A 21996-nucleotide genomic window follows, 5' to 3' on the forward strand; every position below is an offset into this window, starting at 1 on the left:
CACTTAAGTGTTAGCTAAAAAAACCTACATAAACTCCACATACAGTCTAGTTGTCCCACCTCCCCACTGTAATGAAAACCACGGTAAGATGTTACGAAGTCAAACCTTTAACAATCACCTGTGAATTTCAGAAAAGTTACCATCTTCTAACTCTTCTTGTATGGCCCTCCCTCGTAGCTATGAGCTCTTGTGCTGGGTTACGCGTCGGTCAGTTCTGAAGGCAATGTTTCATAGCTGTGAAAACCAAATATTCTGATTGTAATCTACTCTCTGGCTATACAATCAGAACATTATTAGCAGGAGATTTCCATTATTAATGAGGCCTAACTAATTAAACCCACAAATAATTACATACACATTTTGCAAATAGGCTTAATCTGCTGAAGTCATTGCAACATTAAACTTCAAACTTCTTAAAAAATGTTCTTGGGAGGGTTGTAACAGCCATTCAAGTGATATTTGTAGCCACTGATTAACGTGTTAACTGATTAATGGGTTTGAACACAGAAGCAGAAACAGGAGAATCCTGTGAAACCAGGATGAGGAATTGAATTTGTTTTTGTTTTTTTTATAAACTCTTAACGGAGTTTCCACAAACTAAGAGGCTGAGAACAGCGAGGGCAGCCTGGGGCACTGTAGTTCTGCCCGTCCCTGGTGCAGACACACTTTATCCAAGGAGGAGGGCGAAAGGCATGGTCACGTCGTGCCCCCGGCACGGGGCAGAGCTGCAGCGGAGATGGGGGGTGCAAGGCGGCCGGGGGAGCAGGACACTGCAGGGACGCTGAAAACAGAGCGGGCAGGAGAAGGTACGTGGCAGATGTCCCACAGGCTACGGGGGGAGATGCCCATTTCAAGCTTGAACAGAGAACACAGAAGTTCCACTTAGCAGTAGTTCACCCCCTTTGATTTAGGGAAAGAAGCTGGATTAGCCCTGGGAGGAGGTGGCTGCAGTCAGCAAGAGCTGGGTGGCTCCTGCAGAAGGGCCAGGAGGAGGGAGCGCCGCGGTAACTGTCTCTACATGCTCAGTGCCACCAGTTCTCGCAGCCGCGGGGTCAGCGCAGCCGCCAGCAGCAACCCCTCTCCCAGGGCAGGTGTCGGAAGCGACCTCCAGTTGCGTTAGGCTGGAGACCGCCACTTACAAAACTTGCATCACCCAGTGAAAAAGTCCATGTCTGAGCCATGTTATCCACGGCTGATAATCTGTATCTAAACACACCAAGCTCAAATAATAACGAAATCTATACTGCAAAGCTTCATGTATTTTACATTTCTCTCAATACATGTCAGGTGGAAATTGCAGATTTATTTTTTTTTTTTTGCTTGTAACACTTCCCTTATTCACCAGTGCCGTTCCCCAGGAGGAGATGGCCAAGGACAGGCAGGAATGACGGAATCCAGCCTGGAACAGAGGCCTCTGCACATGGTGCCACTGCCCTTGGAGACCCAAAAGGGCCCTTTCATAAGGGGAAGTTTCCTTTAGAGCTGGAAACTGAACAACAGACTTCCAGAAGTTTCCACCACAAACCCTCAAAAAAAAAAAGTTCCAACAGCGTAGATGCCTGTGTCAGGGGATGACGTTCGCTTTCATTGTGATGCTCTTCCTCAATTTCTGCTTTCTCAGCCCAAGCTGAGCTTCAGCTTCAGCCTGCAGGTGCAGAATGCAAGGTCTCACAGGGAAAAAACAACTCTCAAAAGAGAATCTTTGACTTTCAGTATTCAAGTTTAATAACAGAATTGTCCAAATATTTAATTAAAGTGAAAGAAATTAAGGTAAAAAAATCAATTTTGTCATATAGAACTCTATTTTAACCTAAATTGGAATAACCTAACTACTGCTCCAAAACCTGGCAGCTCTGTTTCCCTACTGCTGCATCTAGTGACTGCAAAAGGTGATCCGGGCTATTCCCAGATCCAAGCCAGGGAAAGGAGGGGTCGCTACTGGATTAAACTTATTATCAGCAAGATTCAGAAAACTATGTTTTTCCAAATATACCTGCTGTAAGACACAGGGTGGTTTTCACGTTGCGTAAGACAGGAAAGCATGGAAAGACCCTGCTAGAAGTGCAGGTGACATCACTGATGGCCCTGGCACTGAACACTGAAGTCCTGATGTATTTCCTATGTACAAACATCCTCTACTTCTCTGGAATAAAAGTTCACATTTAATTTGTCTGTCATTATAAAATAACATATTTCCTGCTTTGGAGTGATGCAGGTCGCTTATCTATCAAAATGACAACATAGACATCTGAAAGAACATACAACAAAGTCTCATTATTTACTATGAATATATAAAAACTGAAGTGAAATCAAACCGAATAACTTGACTACATGAAAGTTATGAAACAGTTTGTATTTTATACAGAGAGTATGTACACTGCTTTCTGGAAATGTGGGGGTTTATCCATGCAAATTTAATACAAAAAAGCTATTTACAAAAAAAAAAATAACAATAGGAACATTTTTCAAAAGGAACATTATGTCGGAAGCTCCAGCAATAATGGAAGTCCTGAAAAAGGAATTAATACAGTATAGTACAAGGAGACAATCTTCAGGAATGTGGAAGATGGGCTTTACAAGAACATGAAATGCAAAATGAATTAAAATGCACTATCAAAAATGTTGCAAGTATATACACAATTAGGCATCCATTTTTAAGCGGTCACTCTCCAGCTGTGCCTCAGACCTCCTCCTGCCACGGCCGCACACCTTCCCGTACCCATTCTAGAACCACCAGTTACAAAATAAAACAACTGAACACCACCAGAATGAGAATGGAAAAAGCAAACGCATTTCCCTCGTTCTACGCATTACAGAAGAGCAAAAAGCATTTACATTATTCGCAAGAAAATCCACTGAACCCCCCCTGCCTCTGCAGCGCCCACGGGGAACCGCAGCCAGGGTGGGCACAGGCCACAGGAAGCGCGTTAATACCCCGGGGAGCCTCCGCGCCAGGCATGGGACAGACATAGCGATCCTGGAAAGATGCCGCTGGGTCACTCGAACGTCAAAATGAAACAAAAGCGAAAAAAAAGCATCCTTGTAATTATTTCCAAATTATTTCCAAATATTCTCCATTTCACAATCTGCCTTCATAAAACTATTGGGGGGGGGGAAGTTACGTTTGCCTTATTTCATATAATTTTGAAAGTGAGGAAATCCTCATTAGTGCCAAGAATTCATTTTACATGACTGACTTCATGTTGTAGCTCAGTTACAAAACTATTGAGGGAAATTCTGGTTCCACTGAAGTCATAGCATCATTTAGGTTGGAAAAGACTGTTAAGACCATTGAGTCCAACTGTAAACCTAACGCTGCCAAAATGGAAAGTTTCCCAAAACAATTCAATTTCCTGTCAGTTTGAGCTATTTTTCTCTTTCAACACTCGGTAAGATACTAAAATAGTTCTGGAAAGACTTTTTGGTTTTGTTTGTTTTAAGATCAGGATTCTAAAACATGTAGGGAAAAAAATAATTCTTCTTTGAAAATGTAGTTGGCCATAAAACACGTAAACTAGAAATGACTGATTATGTCATTTTGATAATTTGCATTCCTTCCATAGAAATTAATCAGGTAGCTTACAGCAATTTTGCAGGGCAAAAAAAAAAAAAAAAGGTCAAAACCAATGAGGGAACAAATACTGCACACAACCCCAGTTTTAAGATAGTATGTTGTCAGAACTGTACTATATGAAATAGTTAAAGACAAATAAAGCAAAATGGCTTTTTATTACATAAGGAACAGAGGAGCCAGAATGGCTCCTGCGCAGTGGCAAGTTTAATCTAAAATTCCCTTAATCACATACGTTCTGTATTTTAACAGTCAAGATCAGCAGAAGTTTTCCTCACAGGAAGAGAATAATTTTTTACCTTCGTATTTATTTCACCAAAAAGATCTGCGCTATAGACTTCCTGATTAAAAAAAATACAGATGGCATTTCCCTCCATTTGTAAATTATTCCAGATATCCCAGTGTGCTGCTACGGGACAAGAGACAGGGACTGTCTCTGTCCCTCCCTCTGCCAAGGGACTGCTGTGACTGGCTCCCGTGAGGGGACAAGTGCCACGCTGACTTGTAAGAGCCGTGGTGCAACCTCCGCTCGGGGATGCTCTGAGGTCCCAGCACAAGGCTCCTCTGCTCCCCACAGCGCTCCTTGCTGCTGGAATTCAAACCGGTGGTAAACTTCTGCTGTCTAGTACTCTCAAGTAAAGCTACCGCTTTCCTTAGCATTTCTATTCAGATCACAAACATCTATTTAAAAAGAATTCCACAGCTTCTGCAGGAGGAGCGTGGAGCAAGGAGATGTGTCTCCTTCTGAGGAGGCCAGGCAGGGGCCAGCCCGGCGACGACACAGCCCCGCAGGCTGACACTGCTCCCTGCAGCCCCAGGACACGGCCAGCCAAAACACACACGCTCCTGTCACTGGACCCTCTGCGGGGAGCACCGTGGGCTGAAGGATTCGCCTCCCCCTGCACAAAACAGTGAAAAAACATCTATTTCTTTCGCTACTAAATCTAAAGGCTTTTCACTGGGAAGTGGTTCAACGCGAAATCAACTCAGAGCACCCTCTCCCCGGACAACCACACTTCGCCTTTCCCATTCGTCACCTTAATCGCTTTTTTTTTTTAAATTCCAAAGAGTCACCTGTAAACAGGATATATTTCCCCAGTTTTGTGCGTGTTGGAGTGGCGTTTAGTTTATTTGCTTTTGGTTTTCAAGCAGAGGTTGCCGTTTAATAGGACGTACCTCTTGAAAGAAACACATACATTAGTCTGACTTAGTGAGGAAAGAGAAATTTGATTTACCGATACAAAAATCATCTCCCAGCTGCAGAAAGTGCAAAAATCTCCTGCAAGTTGCTGGCAGTTGAAATGAGGTGCATTATTACCGTGCCCCCAGCTCCATCCCAGCAGGAAGATGGCTGCTGGATTAAATCCAGCACCTCCCTTCGTCCAGCAGCAGGAAGAAGTGCCAGGCCCTCGGGCCTTCTCTTTGATACAGAGACGACTGGTGGAAATCCAGCTTTAGTGAAAACAGACGCCTTCTCATTTTTTGTTTGAATTTGGCTACGGATTTATGTCAAAAGCCGAGAAGGCTGACGCTAAACAATATTTGAAATAACGTTTTTAGCGCGGTAAAGACTGCTGGTAGGCCTCCTCTGCAGTTTCGCTGAGGTGACGCACCGCCTTCCCAGGGCAGGAAAGCTGTGCTTCAAAGTGACTTTTTCTATCATCTTAATACTGCATATGGCACATCAGAAAATTTGTATTAAATAAATTTTACGGCTTCCTTTGACTTACCCGAGATCGCTATTTTTAGTCAAGAATTTGACACTAAAGCATGGCCAGTTTAAGCCACATTTCCTATGGTCTGCAGCTCGCGCGTGCCATTAATTAAAAAGGTGAATCCCTTACTGAAGTCAAGAGCAAAAACTTGCATTGACTTCAGTGCAGCTAGGATTTTACCTAGAAATCCTTATGATTCAGGTCATAGTTAAGTTATTGTTACAAATGTGTTCTTCCCTATTTTATAACAGTTTTAGCGCTTGGTTGTGTTTTGGAAGGCCCCAGCTGCAGGGCGTTTCTGAGACACCATGTGGGACCCTGCCACACTTCACAATGATTATTTTAATGCTGCTGCTTTAAGATCTCACAATATCTGGGACATTATTGCTTAAAAGAAAGATCATTCATGTGCGTTGTACTGCATCCAGTGACATAAAAAAAAAAAAATAGGAAACCATACAAGGCCAGAAGCCCTTGTTGTTGATTCACTCTGTGATTGACAGCTCATACCACATTATTGCAGTAATTTTGTATAGCATTCACAATAACAAGAGCACCCTAGTTAACTCTTAAATTTATTAGGAAAACCTAGTGCAGTTTCCTAAAGCTTTTAATGTTGACTTTTCTTCACATCCAAAGTGAAAACTGAGTGACTACAACAGGAATTGGGCAGGCCTCTGTTTTTAAGCATCCTACCAGTTGCACCAAGTATTAAGTAATGACATTGCATCCTAAACAAAATACAAAAAGGGTATCTCAAACATACTAAATGTTGGGAGCAGGGATTCGGGAATCACAGCAGTTCACCGACGCCACTGGAGTGATTTCTTTAAAAAAAAGTAAAGAGGAAGGAGGCAAGTGGCATGCAGTAATGAACAACAGGAAGTCACTCAATCTATGAGCAAACAAAAATAAGTAAGAAGATGCTGGGAATCAAATGGAAGGAGAGCAAGGGGGGACAGTAAGCAAACTCTAGTACAGGGAAGACAGCAACAATTTCCACAGGCTGCTTTAAAATTAAAACTTAAAATTCTTTAGCATCTTTTTTGCAGTTGCTCCTAAAAAAATCACGATGGGAACAGACAATTTTAGCAAGGCTTTAGGTTATTATTATTTGTAAAAGCAGCTACAGAAAGATGAGAAAAAGATTCATCCAGGCACAGAAGACCTTTTCTCAGACTGCTCCTAGAATTACTTGTAGGCTTTAATCTTTGCAATGCTAAAAAGGAAGCCCTGGAAGAATCATGATTATCCTTCCCCATTAGCATGAAGGCGGCTATAATAATTTCCAATGAATGGCAAAGCAAGACTGTTTCTAACTTGTTTGTGGGGAAGAACTCCATAATACTAAAAAAAGAAAAGTTGTTTTAGTAGTTTTCAACTTCAGAGATACAGTTTAAATGAATACATTAATTTTATATCCAGTTTTCAAGTTACTTATGAAATAAACTAAGCCTAAAAAAAAGTTAAACTGGCATGCTACATCAAGGGAATTCTTAATCTTTACACTGTGATATAACTTTATAAATTTAGGTCTAGTAGGAGAAAAGTTACTTTAAGATCAGAAAACATATTTAACCATGACAATGACATAGTAGGGAAGATCAGTTTAGACCACGTAACTGACAGTGACAATTTACAGTTAGCAGCTCTGCGGCTAACGCACTGAAAGAGAACTTGGTTGTTGTCAAGTACCGTAGCAAGGAATGGAGAGACAATGACTTACTCTTCTTGAATGGTTGTTCTTCAAATGTAGCATACAACAAGCATTTTGGTAATGAATTATAGTACTTTTTCATTTTAGTCTTAGCATGACTTTTCAGATACCGCCCTTGATGAAAAATAGATATTGAAATCGTTAAAATGACTATTATGTGAATGACTTAAAAAACAATTAGTGAGATTTGAAATACCATGTTTCAAAGGTCAAAGCAATTCAGTTTCCTTCGACAAGTATTTATGTAACCTAAGACTTACACCTAGGACTTTGCAAATTAAGTTCTACACCAGCCTCTCCACGAGCTGTACTGTAAGAAAACACTAAATAAATAATAGTGGGTTTTAACTTTTATACATGAATCAGCTTGTTTCAATGGATTTAAAAATAATGTATCTTTTAAAAAAAAAAATCTTGTCATCAAAAAAAGGTTATTTTTCTACTCAGCTATTGATTTTAAGGACTACAGTGAATGAAGCAGGGAGTGAACAATACCCCGCCCTCATTCTTTTATGAATTATATTACATGGGGTCTCCATCAACTGGAAAGAACAGAATCAAATCTTGTTACATGCTTGGCAAACATATCCCTCAACCAAAATTAGCTTAGCCTGAAATAAAAAAAAAAAAAAAAAAATCTGTGACAGTCAGAACTTTTTTTAATTGAACTGCCTATTCACGAAGAACAAACTAATGCAAACAGATTTATTACTAAAATTATGAAATTATTTGCAACTCGTTCGGAGAAGAACTCAACTGTGCATGGTTTCAGAATATTCTCAAAACACAGAGAATTTGTGCAGAAGCAAACAAATACATAAACTCAAACGTCTCAAGAAAAACCCACCGCAGTGGAAATTTTTCACATTTATCCAGAAAAGTCTAATGTCTCAGCACAGTGACGTCTGTACAAACTGATTTGTGTGCTATGCCACACTTCGGTAAATTACACAATAAGTCCCGTAAACACTAAAAAGATAAACACTGATTTTTCTCAACTAAATTATGGATATACCTGTTGTAAAAATGTAATGTGAGATCAGGAGCAATATTACACATTATCCTGAAAGTCACAGCGTAAACCTGAGATTTTGGCAGTTTTATCAAAATGTCCCAAACAACTCTGTGTGCATCACTAGTCCTCATGTCTCACCATGTATATTTGTCAAAACCAAAGAAAAGTAGACAACTTTTTTGTCCAACAATACATTAAACCAAAAGTGATTAGGTATTATCAAATTAAATATCATAAATAAAAAGTATTTACAGTAATTTCTAATTATTAGACAACAAAATAACCAATTAGATTGTGCAACAAACTTAAAACACCCAACATGAAAAATGTGAAGTATTACTTAAATCTTCACGTACTGATTTTACAAAAAACTATTAAAATATTTAAAAATTTCCATTTTATCTATTTTAAACAAAGAAATTTCAAAAATGCTTAAGACTATTAAGAGTTATCAATTACACAGGCACTTCACATGTAAACAATCTACAGTACAACTGAAAGAAAAAATATTTGGCACCAACCTAGAAGACTGGAAAAAACTCAATAAAATGTGTCCTTTTCCCATTGTACACTGCTTTGTGTAATCACCAGACACTCAGAGTAAATACTGGCAATGTTAGAAGTGTGTAAGTCACAATCAGGAGTGCAAAAAATAAAGAACGCAAATATCAAGCTTTCCGAGAGAGTGAAAGTGGATTAAAAGTGATCAGTCGCTCGCATTTTTACCATCATACCACGGCTACATTTTTGTCTTACCTTTAAATCAAATGATTGACTGGAAAGATTAAAGGGGGAAGGCGTGCTTTGTACTTCTGAAAAAAATTCAAACAACATTTTCAATGTAGGAACAGAAATCCAGCATTTAACTGTAACACTGTGAGCTGTTAAATGGCAGCTTTTAACTTAACGGGAAAGAGAACCTGATGCTACCGCAATCTCTTTGTGCATCCAATTAGAAAAGAAAAAAAAGAATAATTGTGTTCTTATAACTGTCAGCTGACTCCAAGGTTTTCACATACAACTCCAAAGTAAGGCTCTCCACAGCATCTGGACAGATACTAGTTTTTGATGGCTTGGATGTTCCCACGGAGGAAGCTGAACTGCTTCAGAGCAATCCAACGGACAGATAGAATGGTAAACTGTCTGCCTTCAAGAAGTCACGTCACATGGAGGAAAGCTGAGATACTTTCAATGTCGGCAATTCAAGCAGAGCTTGAACTGTGAGGCCAACCTTCACCAGACCCCTTTCCTCCAGAATGTGATGAGGCAAGCAAAGTCTCTCCTGCAAAATAAAGCGGTACGTGTATCAAGGTTCGGTCATTTTTTTCTCCCAACGTGGGCAACAAACACGTTCTCTCTGAAGTCACGCATACATCACTAAGAGACACTTGCATAGAAGGTATCTTTGGCCTTCAATTTCGTATGTGGCTCTCTACAGTAACAAAATGGTCAGAAACTAATTATATCTAAGAGCTGTTAAAAGTGTTAAAACTATGACAACATCAGAAGATACATAAAAACCTGCTAATTTCATAAAGCCAAAGACACTGTTGGTTTCCATAAGCAGCACATATAAACAGGCTGATGGGCACCGTCAGCTCAGTGGCCTAATCCCACCATCCCTTCTTTTGTAGCCTTATTACCAATTTTCCTCTTGGGAAAACTTGGAAGTGCTGATAAACTGGGTCCCAGTAACGAGCCATTCCCCAAGAAAGGCACCTTTCCGTTTCAAAACTCAGCAGACGTCAGACCATTTCCCCAGCTGACAGCTGGTGTTACGTGTACGGAGAAGGGAAATCTTGGCATCTCTGACTTCTGAAGGGGCTGTGGCTCCACACTAGATAGAAACTGTGGCAGAGCAGCACCCCAGGCCTCTAAATCCGTGAACTAATTTTCTTGTTCCACTAAAAAGGGTCAAGGGAGTTTTTTGTCTCTTGTAATATGCAGGAAATGATTTGATCTTTAGCCTTTTTTTTCCCCCTCATAAGGGCAAGCAAGAGGATCAACTTGGGCAACAGAAGCATGAATAATGGGCTGCAACTACAGCCACGCTAAAGAGATAGATAATCAGTTAGGCTACATATTTCTGTAATTGCACTATTCTTCCTAGGCAGACACTGAAATTCATGCCTAGGTGAGTTGCTAAACTCAAGACTTTCCAATATCACACCACCATTCTCTTGCATCAGTTCTTTTGCTTAGACAATTGATTTTACAAGGAAGTCAGCATTATTTTTACTATAAAGAACAGAATAGAAACCCATAAATTATCTTCCTGAAGTTCATGCCACAGGCCAGAAATGGAACTTCTTTTCAGATCTTCAAGTTCCTGGTCAGTGTTATAACAACTATTACCCCCTAAATTAAGCCCCCCCAAAACCCCAACTTCAGTATTTGCTGACATTTTCTGTGGCTTTAATAGTAAGTCAATAAAGCAATTGGTATACCTGTGGAACGCCCAATTTTTTACAAGCGTCAAGAAAGTTTTCAACATTTCTTCGGCACTTTGCCATACTGAGTTTAGGCTGTAAAGACAGGATTGTTAGATCTTCCGTCATACATTTGTGAAGGATTGATGCAAATTCAGTAACAGTTGCTAAAACACAAAGCAAATTCTATGAAAACAGCTCTTAAACTACACTTCCGAGCCTTGTTTCATTATTATTTTTTTTTGCAGAAAAAAGTGAGGAATGCAGCCAATTAATGTGGTAAACATGATTCATGATGTTTTAGGATTGAACTTCAAAAGCTTGCTTTCACATAAGAGGCAACAAAAGTGAGATAAATGACTTACCACTGCTGGCGATGGTACGTGAATGCTGGCAACAGAGCGTGGCCGTATGTGATTGGCTAAATGGCAAAGAACCACTCCATCCATCAATGCTGCTCCGATGTCGTCTGGCAAAATTACTTTTAACCTTGATTCAAGATTCTATTAAAGAGTTCAGAAGTAAGTTACTGTCAACATTAGCTAGTTTTTAATTTAAAATTCAGGATATTGAAAAGCATTCCATTTAAAAGGGACATTTTAATAATAAAATTACGTAAATGGAGTCAATCACGCTCTGAGTACAAATATCCTTTTATCACTAACCTTAAAAAAAACCCAAACCAACAAGCAAAAGGGAATGTAATGACATAGCTACACGCATTGCAAAAGACATTCAGCCAACAACTACCACGATACATAGCTCTCAAAGCCAGACGATGAACTCACCATTCATAATAGGAAATTTAAGGACAGGAATGGTAGGCTGAATACCCCATTAGCTGTTAATGTGCAGAATTTGCGGGTTGAAATCACACACAGTTTTACTAGGAGAAGTCAGGGGGGAAAAGGGAACACAACCACTTTGGGCATGGCTCTGTCATTCATGCGATGACAGCATGAATGACAGCCAAGGAAAGGGTGGCCACGAAGTGTCCCCACTTGTTTTATTCCCACCCCAGCAACCAGCCAGAAGTGACCCAGACAAGGCACAAACAGCCTTCAGAGAAGTCACACCCCAAATCAGTACCGCCCCAGCAAGCAGAGCTGCTACGATTTACAGTTAACTATAACTGTGAAATATCTTGAGATCAGAACCATACAGAAAACAACGTACCAGAAGTCTGAAATTCAGATCCCATTCAGTAGCATATAACCTACAGCAACTTTCTACACTCAAAACCCATTTGGCCATTCAGAAGACTATGAGCATCTTCCTTCAAATCTCAGGTCACACAGCAGCAAACACCGACAGACTTACTAGCTCCCTAGGAAAACCTAAAAACTCAGAAACCTTACCAAAAAATATTCATTTTTCATTTCACTTAATTTTCCAGCTAAAAACCCATTTAGTTCCTGGTTAGTATCTTGGTTGGACCAAAAATAGGACCAGTGTAGCCCGTTACGTGAAATTCCTCAGGACAAAATATCACTAGAGATGCCCTTGTACAGCTGCAATGACTGGCAGGCCTTTATTTTAAAGGTTTAAATTGTGGTACACAGCAAACTAAGCGTGCTGCACCCAAACAGTAAATAATGCTACATACATTGCGAAGCTGTCGTATTTGTTCCCTTTCTTCTCTTAAATGCTCCATTTTTCTCCTCATTGTAAATCCAGGATCCACTGCACCGTAGTCTGGGCGAGATGCACGGCTGAAAGCTATTCAACATTAGTGAAGTTAGTTTTCAGAATTCAGATTAAAAAAGTGCTATGACTAAAAATCTACCGCCAAGGATAAAAATGTGAAAGAAGCTGCAGAACTTTTCCAAACAAATATATTTAAGTATCCTGACAGAAAACATGCTGTCTATGAAACTTATCTTCCAAATAAAATACACAGATCATCTTACTTAAATGCAAATATATAAAACTAGAAAATATGGAGACAGAATTGACTTCATCATTCAAGTATCCGTTTGCACTTTTCCAAGCGTATCTTGCAATCTAGCTTTGAAAGTATTTTCATTGTATTTTACTTTTAATTCAATATGGCATCTTTGCGGAGGCTAAAAAAAAAGGACAGAACTCTGACAAAACTTACAATGAAAGACATAAAATATATATACAGACACACAGGCACATATGTGCCTGTGTTAGGTGTGCATATGCACAGGTGCAGTGTTTTTTTAGTAAAGAACTAACTGAAAAAACATGAAACATCCCATCTACAAGTTCAGAGTTGTTCTTTAAAAAGGAGGTCTGCTAAATAATTACATTCACTTTACTATTCTTTATGGTCAGAAAGCTGTCAACAATTCTATTATTTTATAGCACACTGGCAAATAAACACTCTTTGGTTACAATACCACCGTATCCTTAAGTATTTTATTCCATGCTTTTGAGAAAAAAAAAAAAATCAATAGTTACACCTTCAGAACTTTCTATACTGTTTCTAATAGTTTGGATTTTAGCGAGAGATCTAACAATCAAAAGTAACAGAATTTATACAGATAACTCCTGAAATCACTGCCCTGATTTTATATATTATGAGAGTATATAGTTTGCATACAGAAAAACACAATTCCATGTCACTGACAGTATCTATAGAAGCATCTAAAACCATAACGACTTTGGCTTGTAACGAAGAAACAAGACACCCTTTGCTTTCCTAGCACTGAGCGAAAGGGGTGCTGCCGTTTCACCGACGCGAGCTGGCAGCAGCTCCGAGGAAGCCCACGACCGTGCTGAGAAAAGATGGGCTGGAAAGTCCCACCAAGCCTCTTCCCTCCTATCCAGTCTGCGCCTTCCCCCAGCCAGGGATGTGGATAGCTGAAGCCCTTTAACGATCCCAGCAAGGCATGTCCTGGTACATGCGACTAACCTAACCAAGGCTGGCACAGGAGTTTCATGCAACTGCTTACAAATCTCAAGGGCCTGAAGGGCCCTGAAGGAGCCACGTGCATGACCTTGGCCAGACGTACTCTGCTCCTAAGGGCTCACAGGCCAGCATTAAGGAGGTCAAGCCTTGCTACCATAAACACAGAATGAAATTAGACTAAAAAGATGAGATCATTCTTTCATAGTAAATTTACATGAAGATTGTTCCCTTAAAACCAGATAAGAGTGGTATTAACTGGAAAAAGGATTGCACAATGGCTTTTCCAAACTGTGTTTTAGACTGTTGATATCCAATATTCATAGACACTTGCACAGAAAAAAAAAATATTGTAACAAAAGGAATACTGTAACTGCAAAGAAAATAAATTGTGTTATTTCTACCCAGATTTCAGAGGACCAGAAGTCTGCTTTAGACAGCACAACTTTCTTATGAGGGTATGGCAGTCCTGGAAGAGTCAGGGTGCGAAGAAGTACTAAGCCACAAACCTCCTGGCAAAGCTCTGCCCAGGGCATCCTTTCACAGGACAAATTACAAAAACCTGCCTGTCTTGAAACCCTCCTACCTCAGCCATCAGGTCTAGAGAACAATTGTGTGCTGTTTCCCTGTTCTTTGACAGTGACTAAATAAGCACAAAATAAATCAGCAGGGGAAAAAAAATTAAAATTAATTAAAAAAATAAATCACTGTCCAACTTGGGGAACTTTCAATTATTCCTTTGCCAAAGCAGCTGCCTGTGTCTCTCCCAGCACTATGCCTTATGATAAGTACATTGTGCAGCTTCATATTCATTCCAGTTCATGCATCTGCTGTCCTTACCATCTCTTCCAGCCTGGGAAATAAACATCTGATCTATCATGCTATGTTAGAGAACAGCAGCTTACCTGACCTTGGTTTGAGACCAAACGGACCATGAATGTTACCATCCGTCCTTTCGTAATCCTGTTAAAAGAGAGAACATCAATTTTCTTCTATTCATTAGAAGAACTGACTTTTGTTCCCATCAAGACAGTGTTGAAATTATTCTTGCCTAAGAAAACTGAGTCCTGCTTAACTGTAACACGCTCTTTTGAAGTGGACAGTATAAAATAAATGCAATGAAAGTAACCTCACTAAATGCAGATAAAATTATCTTACTGAGGAAGAAAAGCAGCACCAGATCAACTAAAGTCTACTCCAAACCATTTCAAACTACTGCAAACCATTCTGCGAACAGAGTTCTAAGCCACCTGTAAGCGGTTACGAATGTCACCCCAACACTTAACATCAAAATATTTCTTAAGAAATATTTACTTTCAGTTATGCAGAAAAGGTATTTCTCATTTCACCATCTAAAAAGAGCTGCACTCCGTAATTTGGTATGTATACGAGAGACCCTTATTTCAACTGGTTTCACTGCATTTGGAGGTTCTCATTCCGCTCCAGCAGGTGAAGTGCCGATAGTCCCTGGTGTGCCTTCCCCGGAGGCCGGAGGGCCCAGGCAGGGAGCGGAGCTGCAGGGCTGCACCGCAAAAGCCACCGCCAGCACCAAGAGGATGAAACTCTCCAACACCTCTCAGCACCTTTGGGTTCCCCGTGGTATAGAAAATACTAAAACCACAAGTTTTACTTAAAATTCTCTGGATGGCTAGTGCATGGGACACCTACAAAGTATGGTAAATTTTGTTTTTGTTTTATTAGCTATTTTCATTAGGAAAAATAACGGAGACAAAGCAATGCAGCTTTCCATGCAGCAGTCAAAAAGAAGAAATCTAGGGAGAGATCAGACAGTTACAAAGGTGAAATAAGTTGCAGCATCTGTCTCTAGTTTCTATTTTTGAATTTTTATGATGATGAAATATTTCTAATTGTGGTTTCAAAGGAAACTAACAGCTCTGTATCTGCATGGGAAACCTGGTGACAAGCAATGTGCACAAAGAAATGTTCGTTGAATGAAAAACAAAACCACAAACTTGTACCTCAGACGACACAGGAGACTGTGGGGACACATTAGTATTATCACTGTCTTGCTAAAAAGAAATCAAAGAGACGAAATTATAAAAATGAAAATTATGATGTAACGAGAAACATGAAATTATGAAATACACAATACGTGAGACATGCAACATTTGTCAAGTATGTGACAAACTGGCAGCAACTAAATTTAAAGACACTTAAGTCAAGGAAACACCGTTCACTGTTTCTGCTGAATATTACTTTTACATTACCTCTGCTTGGTAGAGAAATTAACTTTTCTATTACCAAAGCAAGTAAATGTCCTACTTTTCCCCAGTACACAATCTTGATGACTTTTTTCCAATAAGGGAGTATAATACTTATTTCCATACGGCTTTAGAATGCAAAGTTTGTTTGTGTCGACTCTAGATACCCTCCAGTTCTGTGGCTCATAGGTGTTCATAAGAGACAAATAAGTAAAACATTTTCTTAAATATTTTACACAATTGCTTTTTCTCACCTCATCATTTTCATTTCCACTTGAACTCTTTCTGGAAGACTTATACTGCAAAAGACACACAATTATTACTTTAAAATGGAAGTATGGTTTTCATTTGAACTAAATGGCTCGATATCACTCAGATGTTACTTATTACTGGTGAAGCTGCTGAGAAAAAACACATGTTACAGAATCAAAGGAACAAAAAAGAAGTAAAACAGAAAAGGAACATCTAGTTCCTAGGAGAGTCAAAATCTTCATTATGTTGATGAAGGATAAGAGCATTTTAAAACTAAATATGCTCTTACCCTATTTAGATAACTCTGACTGCATGTTGAGATTTAGATGAGATCTGAGGCAGAAATTCTTTGCTGTGAGGGCAGTGAGCCCCTGGCCCAGGTTGCCCAGAGAAGCTGTGGCTGCCCCATCCCTGGAGGGGTTCAAGGCCAGGCTGGACGGGGCTTGGAGCAACCTGGTCTGGTGGGAGGTGTCCCTGCCCAGGGCAGGGGGTGGCACTGGGTGGGCTTTAAGGTCCCTTCCAACCCAAACCGTTCTCTGATACAAAAGTTGATCCAAGTGAAAACATCTTAACAAACTGCTACAAGCAGTATTTGTTAGAAAAAATTATGCAACCCATGAAATTTACTGCTCCAATATATTTGGTTATGTAACTAAGATTGCTTACACTTTGAGAAGTTGACCTGCAATTGTAAAAAAACCTAAATTAACAACAAAAAAAATAGAAATCAATATTTCCTTTACAGCTTCAAAGCCTGATCACATCCTTTCATCTATTTAAGACCAGCACTTTTTCCACAGCTGTCTGATTTGTTGCGTGATGCCTTCATCGCTGTCCCACTGCCTGATCACCCTGGAAGTATAGGAATTGGAGCGATTGAAGGAAGAAATTTAGAAAAGAGGTATTTAAGAAAACAAGCCTATTTCATTGTCTGCAGAGCAAGCGTACAAAAAATGGAAAAAACATGCAGCTAGAATTAAAAAGATCCATCACTACACAACTCCAGTAAATGTTGTGTGTATGAGGCTGGGCAACCCATCTTTGGTATAACACAGGCTAAATTAAGAGACTAACCTTGGGACTGGAAGGATGGCTGTCCTTCAAAGATCTGACTTCTAGGGGTACATATAGGTTTTAGTTGGAAGAATTTCTTAAAAAGGAAGAAAAACCTGACTTGCAACTATGCTCTTTAATATTAAACAAACATGCAAACTTAGACAGCTCTGCAACAGAAAGCTGTATTTATTAGTTATGCGTAGGAGATGCTTGTCTTCTTCCAAGTTCTACCTGAGCACTGCGAGACTGTGAAACTGAACAGCTTTAGAGCACTGAATTCTCAACAGCTTTTTGAACTACAGGATGGATGATGCTGACAACAGTGAACAGCATCTCTCTTGAGATCCAGGGTCCAGGACCAACACAGCTTTGGTAGCGACCCTACTGCCCTTCATCTTCTGGGCAACTTAAACGCACGACTGAATAAAGCGTCAGTTGTTGGTTTGTGGGATTCTGTTCTGGTTTGGGGGGTTTTCTGGTGGGTTTGGTTTTTTGTTTGTTTTGAGGGGGTTTGGGTTGATGTTTTTGTTTGTTTCTGTTGTTGAGGGTTTTTTTTTGTTTGTTTTTGTTGTTTTGGTTTTTTTTAAGCTATGAATGGAGCAGAGAGAGACCTATTACATATCAGGAATCAGACAGAGACCTATTACATATGTCCATGACTGGATCTTTCTCTTCTTGGGTTTATTTCCCTTATGTTTGCAGTACAGGGATATATATTACTTTGGCAGCTGATGAGGCAAAGTCTGATTTTCTATGCCCTGCAGAGCTCCGCTGCTGGCTTCTGTTTTACAGGCCTTTGGCCAGTTCAGTGTTCATGTTTTTCCACCATAATTGGCCATATCAAAGCTAGCACGTAGTAATTCTTTTCCATTGTGGATATGCTAACAAGAATTTCAGCTTGGATGTAACCAGGATCCAAAACAACTGCAAACTATTCCCGGGGTGGGGGCAGGGGGAAGGCATTTTGTTTGATAAAATTGTCTTCAATGATAAGATTCTTTTCACATACTTAATGCCACAAAAGAGTTCAGGCTCCAGCAAGACTTCAGTGCAATGCCACAAGAAAAGGAGAAAAGGAGTTCCGATTCTCGCAGGCATTCTCCTACCCTTCTGCTGCACAATACAACTGCACAATAAAAATATACAACACAAAGATACTCTATAAATACTTCTGGATGCTGATCCAAGTAAACTTTCCCCGTTCTAATACGCCCCTTGCAGTAATTTGGCATGTATTCTTAAGAGTTTAATGTTTGGCAGTACAGATACAATCATTCGATGCGCTTTTTTGCCAAGAAAACACGGACACTGTATGAATTGTATTTTCACTGGTTTCTTACAACAGCAGTGGTACCTTTTTTTTCCCCCCCCAGTTTGCCTTAGAAGACAGACTTTGTTTCACTTGCTTATTGCCTTGTTTTTTGCAAATGAAACTATCAGTGATACAGTATTTTTTGTTACTGATACAGCCTGCTTAATTTACTTTTGAGACATGTCCATAGCTGTACGTCATGCGCTTCAGGTACCTGCTTCCAGCACAGAGCTCAAGGCTGAAATCTGTCTTAGCATTTAAACACATCCTTTAAAGTTATGAGGAATCACTAACGCCGGTCTTCTGTACCGACAGCACAGCTGTTTAAGTAGTCAAATGACTGAATTCTGTTCTACTTCGAAGGCTTTCCCCTTCCCCTTAAAGGCCACAGGGCAAAATTACTTTAGGGATGAAAACCGTGGAAAGAGGTCAGTAGAATTCCAGTTAGGATACGACTCCACATACTCTTCAGGAAAAAGAAAAAAAAAAGTAGCTTGTATAATCACAAGAATGCATCGGAGCTGTATGGCATGCTCTGTTTTTACTAGAATTTCATTTCTTTGAAGTTCCCCAGCATTTCATAAAGATGTATGATGGCAAAAGACCCAAAAAACTAATTTCATATATGAGAAATTTCATTTTAACTCAACCTAACACTGGTCAGAATTCTCCTATTTCTCTACGATACCCCCAAACTGCTGTAACTTCGCGTCTGTTCTGCAATAAGCAGATACTGACATCTGGTGACCAATGGTACGTACTACAGCAGTAAAGTAATCCAGAGAAAATTTCCTCTCTAAAATGCAAACTAATGCAGTGAGAACCAAAATGCATAAATCATTCTTACAACCAAGCTGCACAAAAAGGTAATATATCTTTTCCTACCAAAAAAAAAAAATCATCCCTCAAAATGGATGGGGAAGGACCGATGACTGAAGATTAGTTACTGGCTTTACCAGAAGACAACTGTAAATTACTGTCTTTTATTCGAAGGATAAACAAAGTATTTGGGTATTTGGTCAATTTTTTCCTCCTGATTTTCCTGCACTCTCACATGACCCTAAATACATATACGTATATATATATGTTATTATTAAACTCAAAAGAGCCAATTAAGAAATTACAGGTTACACGCAAAATTAGAAGCATGACAACCTTTTCTTACCTTTACTTATAGTTTCCTCCACTCTCATTAAAAAAAAGTGTCACCCACACACACACACCCCCATTACCTTGAAATACTCTTTTCTGATTTGTTTACTTCTCCTTCTTTCTTCATTCTGCCAAATCACTGGCTGTGTCTCTGGCCAACGCTGCTCGTCCATCGAATCCTTCTGGTTTTCCAGTGGCTACGAGGTTCAGAAATATTTTTTTACGCAAAAGGTAAACATGCCTCGTGTGCACTAACACAAATTAGTATGAACTACAACGACAAATTGTTTGCCTCTCATAATGTAGCTTTATGACACCAAAGTGTTACCAGTCTTAATGGTGATTCCGGTGGAAATCCCTTATTTCCCTTCAAGTCCCAAAACGTATTTCATAGAAGAAAAAGAATCTCTGAAATAATTCCTAAGAAAATAACACCATTTTCTGCTGCTCTGAGCCTAATTTTTACAGGTATGTGAGGAAGCCACCTAAGGCCCCCGTAAATAACTTCAAACCAGCGGTTGGGAGTGTGGTTAGCCATTAGCACATCCAGTACCTGAATACTCACTGCACAGGAAAAGGACGACTACAAGAAGACAATTTAAGTATTGGTCTGCTGTTCCTATTTAAAAGATTATACATATCAACTAGCTGGAAAAGAAATCTCTCTTTCAAAGTACTGTATTGTGCAATGTGTTCTGGAGAGACAGCTTAAGTGTATTTATTCTTAAAAAAAACAATGAATATGTATGAAGACGTCTATTTTATGAACACCGAAAGCAGACAATCTGAAGGGCCCATTTCATAATAAGGCTAAAACTACATTTCCAACTATTTCTTCATATTAGACTACCAGGCCATTTAAAGCAATTGCAAATACCTGATGGATTAAAATCTAAAATAATAAAGTATTCTTTACAGTTTCCCTGCAGTTTTATCGTATCATGCAAGCTTCTCAGTGAGGTATGGAGAATGGAAGGCATAAATAATTCAAACCATTTAGAAATTAAAAAAAAAACACAACTGGTAAGGCAGTAGAATTTGTATGTAAAGAAATATTAAAACCAAGTAAAACTCATGTCTCAGTTTGAAGATCCTAAAGCTAGTACCATATGCTCTTAAAAGAAAAGGCCCCCATTACACACAAGTCAAATGATCTTGAAGTGTAAGTTCTTCTAAAGTTTTATATTTTCCACCACAATTACACACATACAGTAACTGTGTGTGTAAGCAATGGTATGACTGTGTAAAAGTTTTCTGCCAGAAATACAAAACCAAAAACCAAAACAAAATAAACATCACTCAAATAAGAAGCCACCACCTTCACATTTGAATATTTACCTGCCAGCTGTACGGGGACACGGGGGAACTCACTTCATCTGCCAAGACACTACAAATTGAGACAAGAGGCATTATGACATTTACTGCTTTTGTGTACTTTAAAACCAAGTTACTGTAAAATATGAGAAAAAGTGAACCCTATTAACGAGCAGCTTCTCTGCAGTGCTACTGCCTTGTTTGTCTACCTGTTTAAGGATGTCACAAGGTGGCTAAAAAGTATCAGCATTTGACTAAAACCTCAGATCAGATTTCACTCTCTTTTCCATATCCATAGGTATTCCACACTACAGCACTTTATTCAGATCAAGCTTTTTTTAAGCATGTTGATCTTTAGAGATTACTGATTTTTTGTTTCCCAAAGCAACCAGTGAAACATTTTGTTCAAAGCTGACAAAATATCTATTCTTAAACTTTTGGAAGACCCCCACGCTTCATTTCACTGCTGGCTCTGTACGGTAAAATGGAAGCTTATCCTAACAGGGAAGGGGAAAACATTTTCAGATTTCTCTCTGTGAAATTCACTTCTATCATCCTCCCAGCAACCCCCTCACCCGCACCGGTAGCAGTGCAGGACACCCGCAGCTGACACTGCTGGGGACAGAAGGCGAAAGGAGACAGATCCCCGAGCGATTTCATAAATCCCAGAGGGAAAGCAGCCAGGCAATTAGTGTCTGCTACTTTGTATTCCTTTCCCTTCCTTTGTCTTTCTGTTTGCCTCAAACCAATAACGCTTCTTTTTAAAGCTGTTTGGCACAGGAAATTTGTCTGCATCACATCCAATAGCTTGAGAAGCGACCCAGCTGCGAATTGCAGGAACTGCTGCAATAAATAACTGGGTTCTGCTGTCGATAAATACGTATCTATTAACTATGACCTGGTCTGTAAGTGTAAATTCTTTGGGGATACAACAGTCTTTCTACTCTCTTTGTATGTTCCTTACACAGTGTGTGATTTGGGTTCCCATATATCAGTGCCATAAACCAACAAATAACCTGCAACATCCACCTTCTCTTCTGTGCACACCTCAAAGGTAAGGGGGGGGAGGCGGTTGTGGTTTCTTTTGGGGTGTGGGGGGGTTGCTTTGCTTTTTAGTCTCAGAACTGTTTCTGTTTCATTAACAAAAGAGGGAAAGGTTAAGTTTAACCTTTCCTGGATCCCCCAGCACAGCTGTACACTACACTAGGTGACAGCACCCCAAAGAACAGAAGCTGTATGTGAAGCAACCAAGGCCTGGAAGGTTCCAAAGGCAAGCGAAGACCAGCTGCAGCACAGGATGGGCCATAGAAACCCAGGACACGTGCACAGCTAGCTCTTTAAAACCACACAGCCCAATGAGAGAAGA

General features: G+C 39.7%; 1 protein-coding gene across 4 annotated transcripts in view; it reads right to left on the minus strand.

The window, feature by feature from the left end:
• Positions 1–2332: 2332 nt before the first annotated feature.
• The window catches only part of LRCH2 (leucine rich repeats and calponin homology domain containing 2), a 53199-nt gene continuing 33535 nt past the window's right edge, over positions 2333–21996 (minus strand). For 2 of the 4 annotated variants that reach the window (XM_063345542.1, XM_063345540.1), the window contains 9 exons: positions 20655–20703; positions 19397–19513; positions 15799–15843; positions 15302–15352; positions 14228–14285; positions 12054–12166; positions 10813–10950; positions 10466–10543; positions 2333–9300 (listed from right to left, as the gene is read on the minus strand). In XM_063345542.1, the coding sequence (XP_063201612.1) occupies positions 9181–9300; positions 10466–10543; positions 10813–10950; positions 12054–12166; positions 14228–14285; positions 15302–15352; positions 15799–15843; positions 19397–19513; positions 20655–20703 (769 nt within the window). In that variant the 3' untranslated portion in view covers positions 2333–9180. The remainder of the gene's footprint in view (positions 9301–10465; positions 10544–10812; positions 10951–12053; positions 12167–14227; positions 14286–15301; positions 15353–15798; positions 15844–19396; positions 19514–20654; positions 20704–21996) is intronic. The other 2 variants (XM_063345543.1, XM_063345541.1) reach the window with 1 other exon arrangement.

The sequence above is a fragment of the Chroicocephalus ridibundus genome, chromosome 9 (assembly GCF_963924245.1).
Source record: "Chroicocephalus ridibundus chromosome 9, bChrRid1.1, whole genome shotgun sequence".
Classification (NCBI taxonomy): domain Eukaryota; kingdom Metazoa; phylum Chordata; class Aves; order Charadriiformes; family Laridae; genus Chroicocephalus; species Chroicocephalus ridibundus.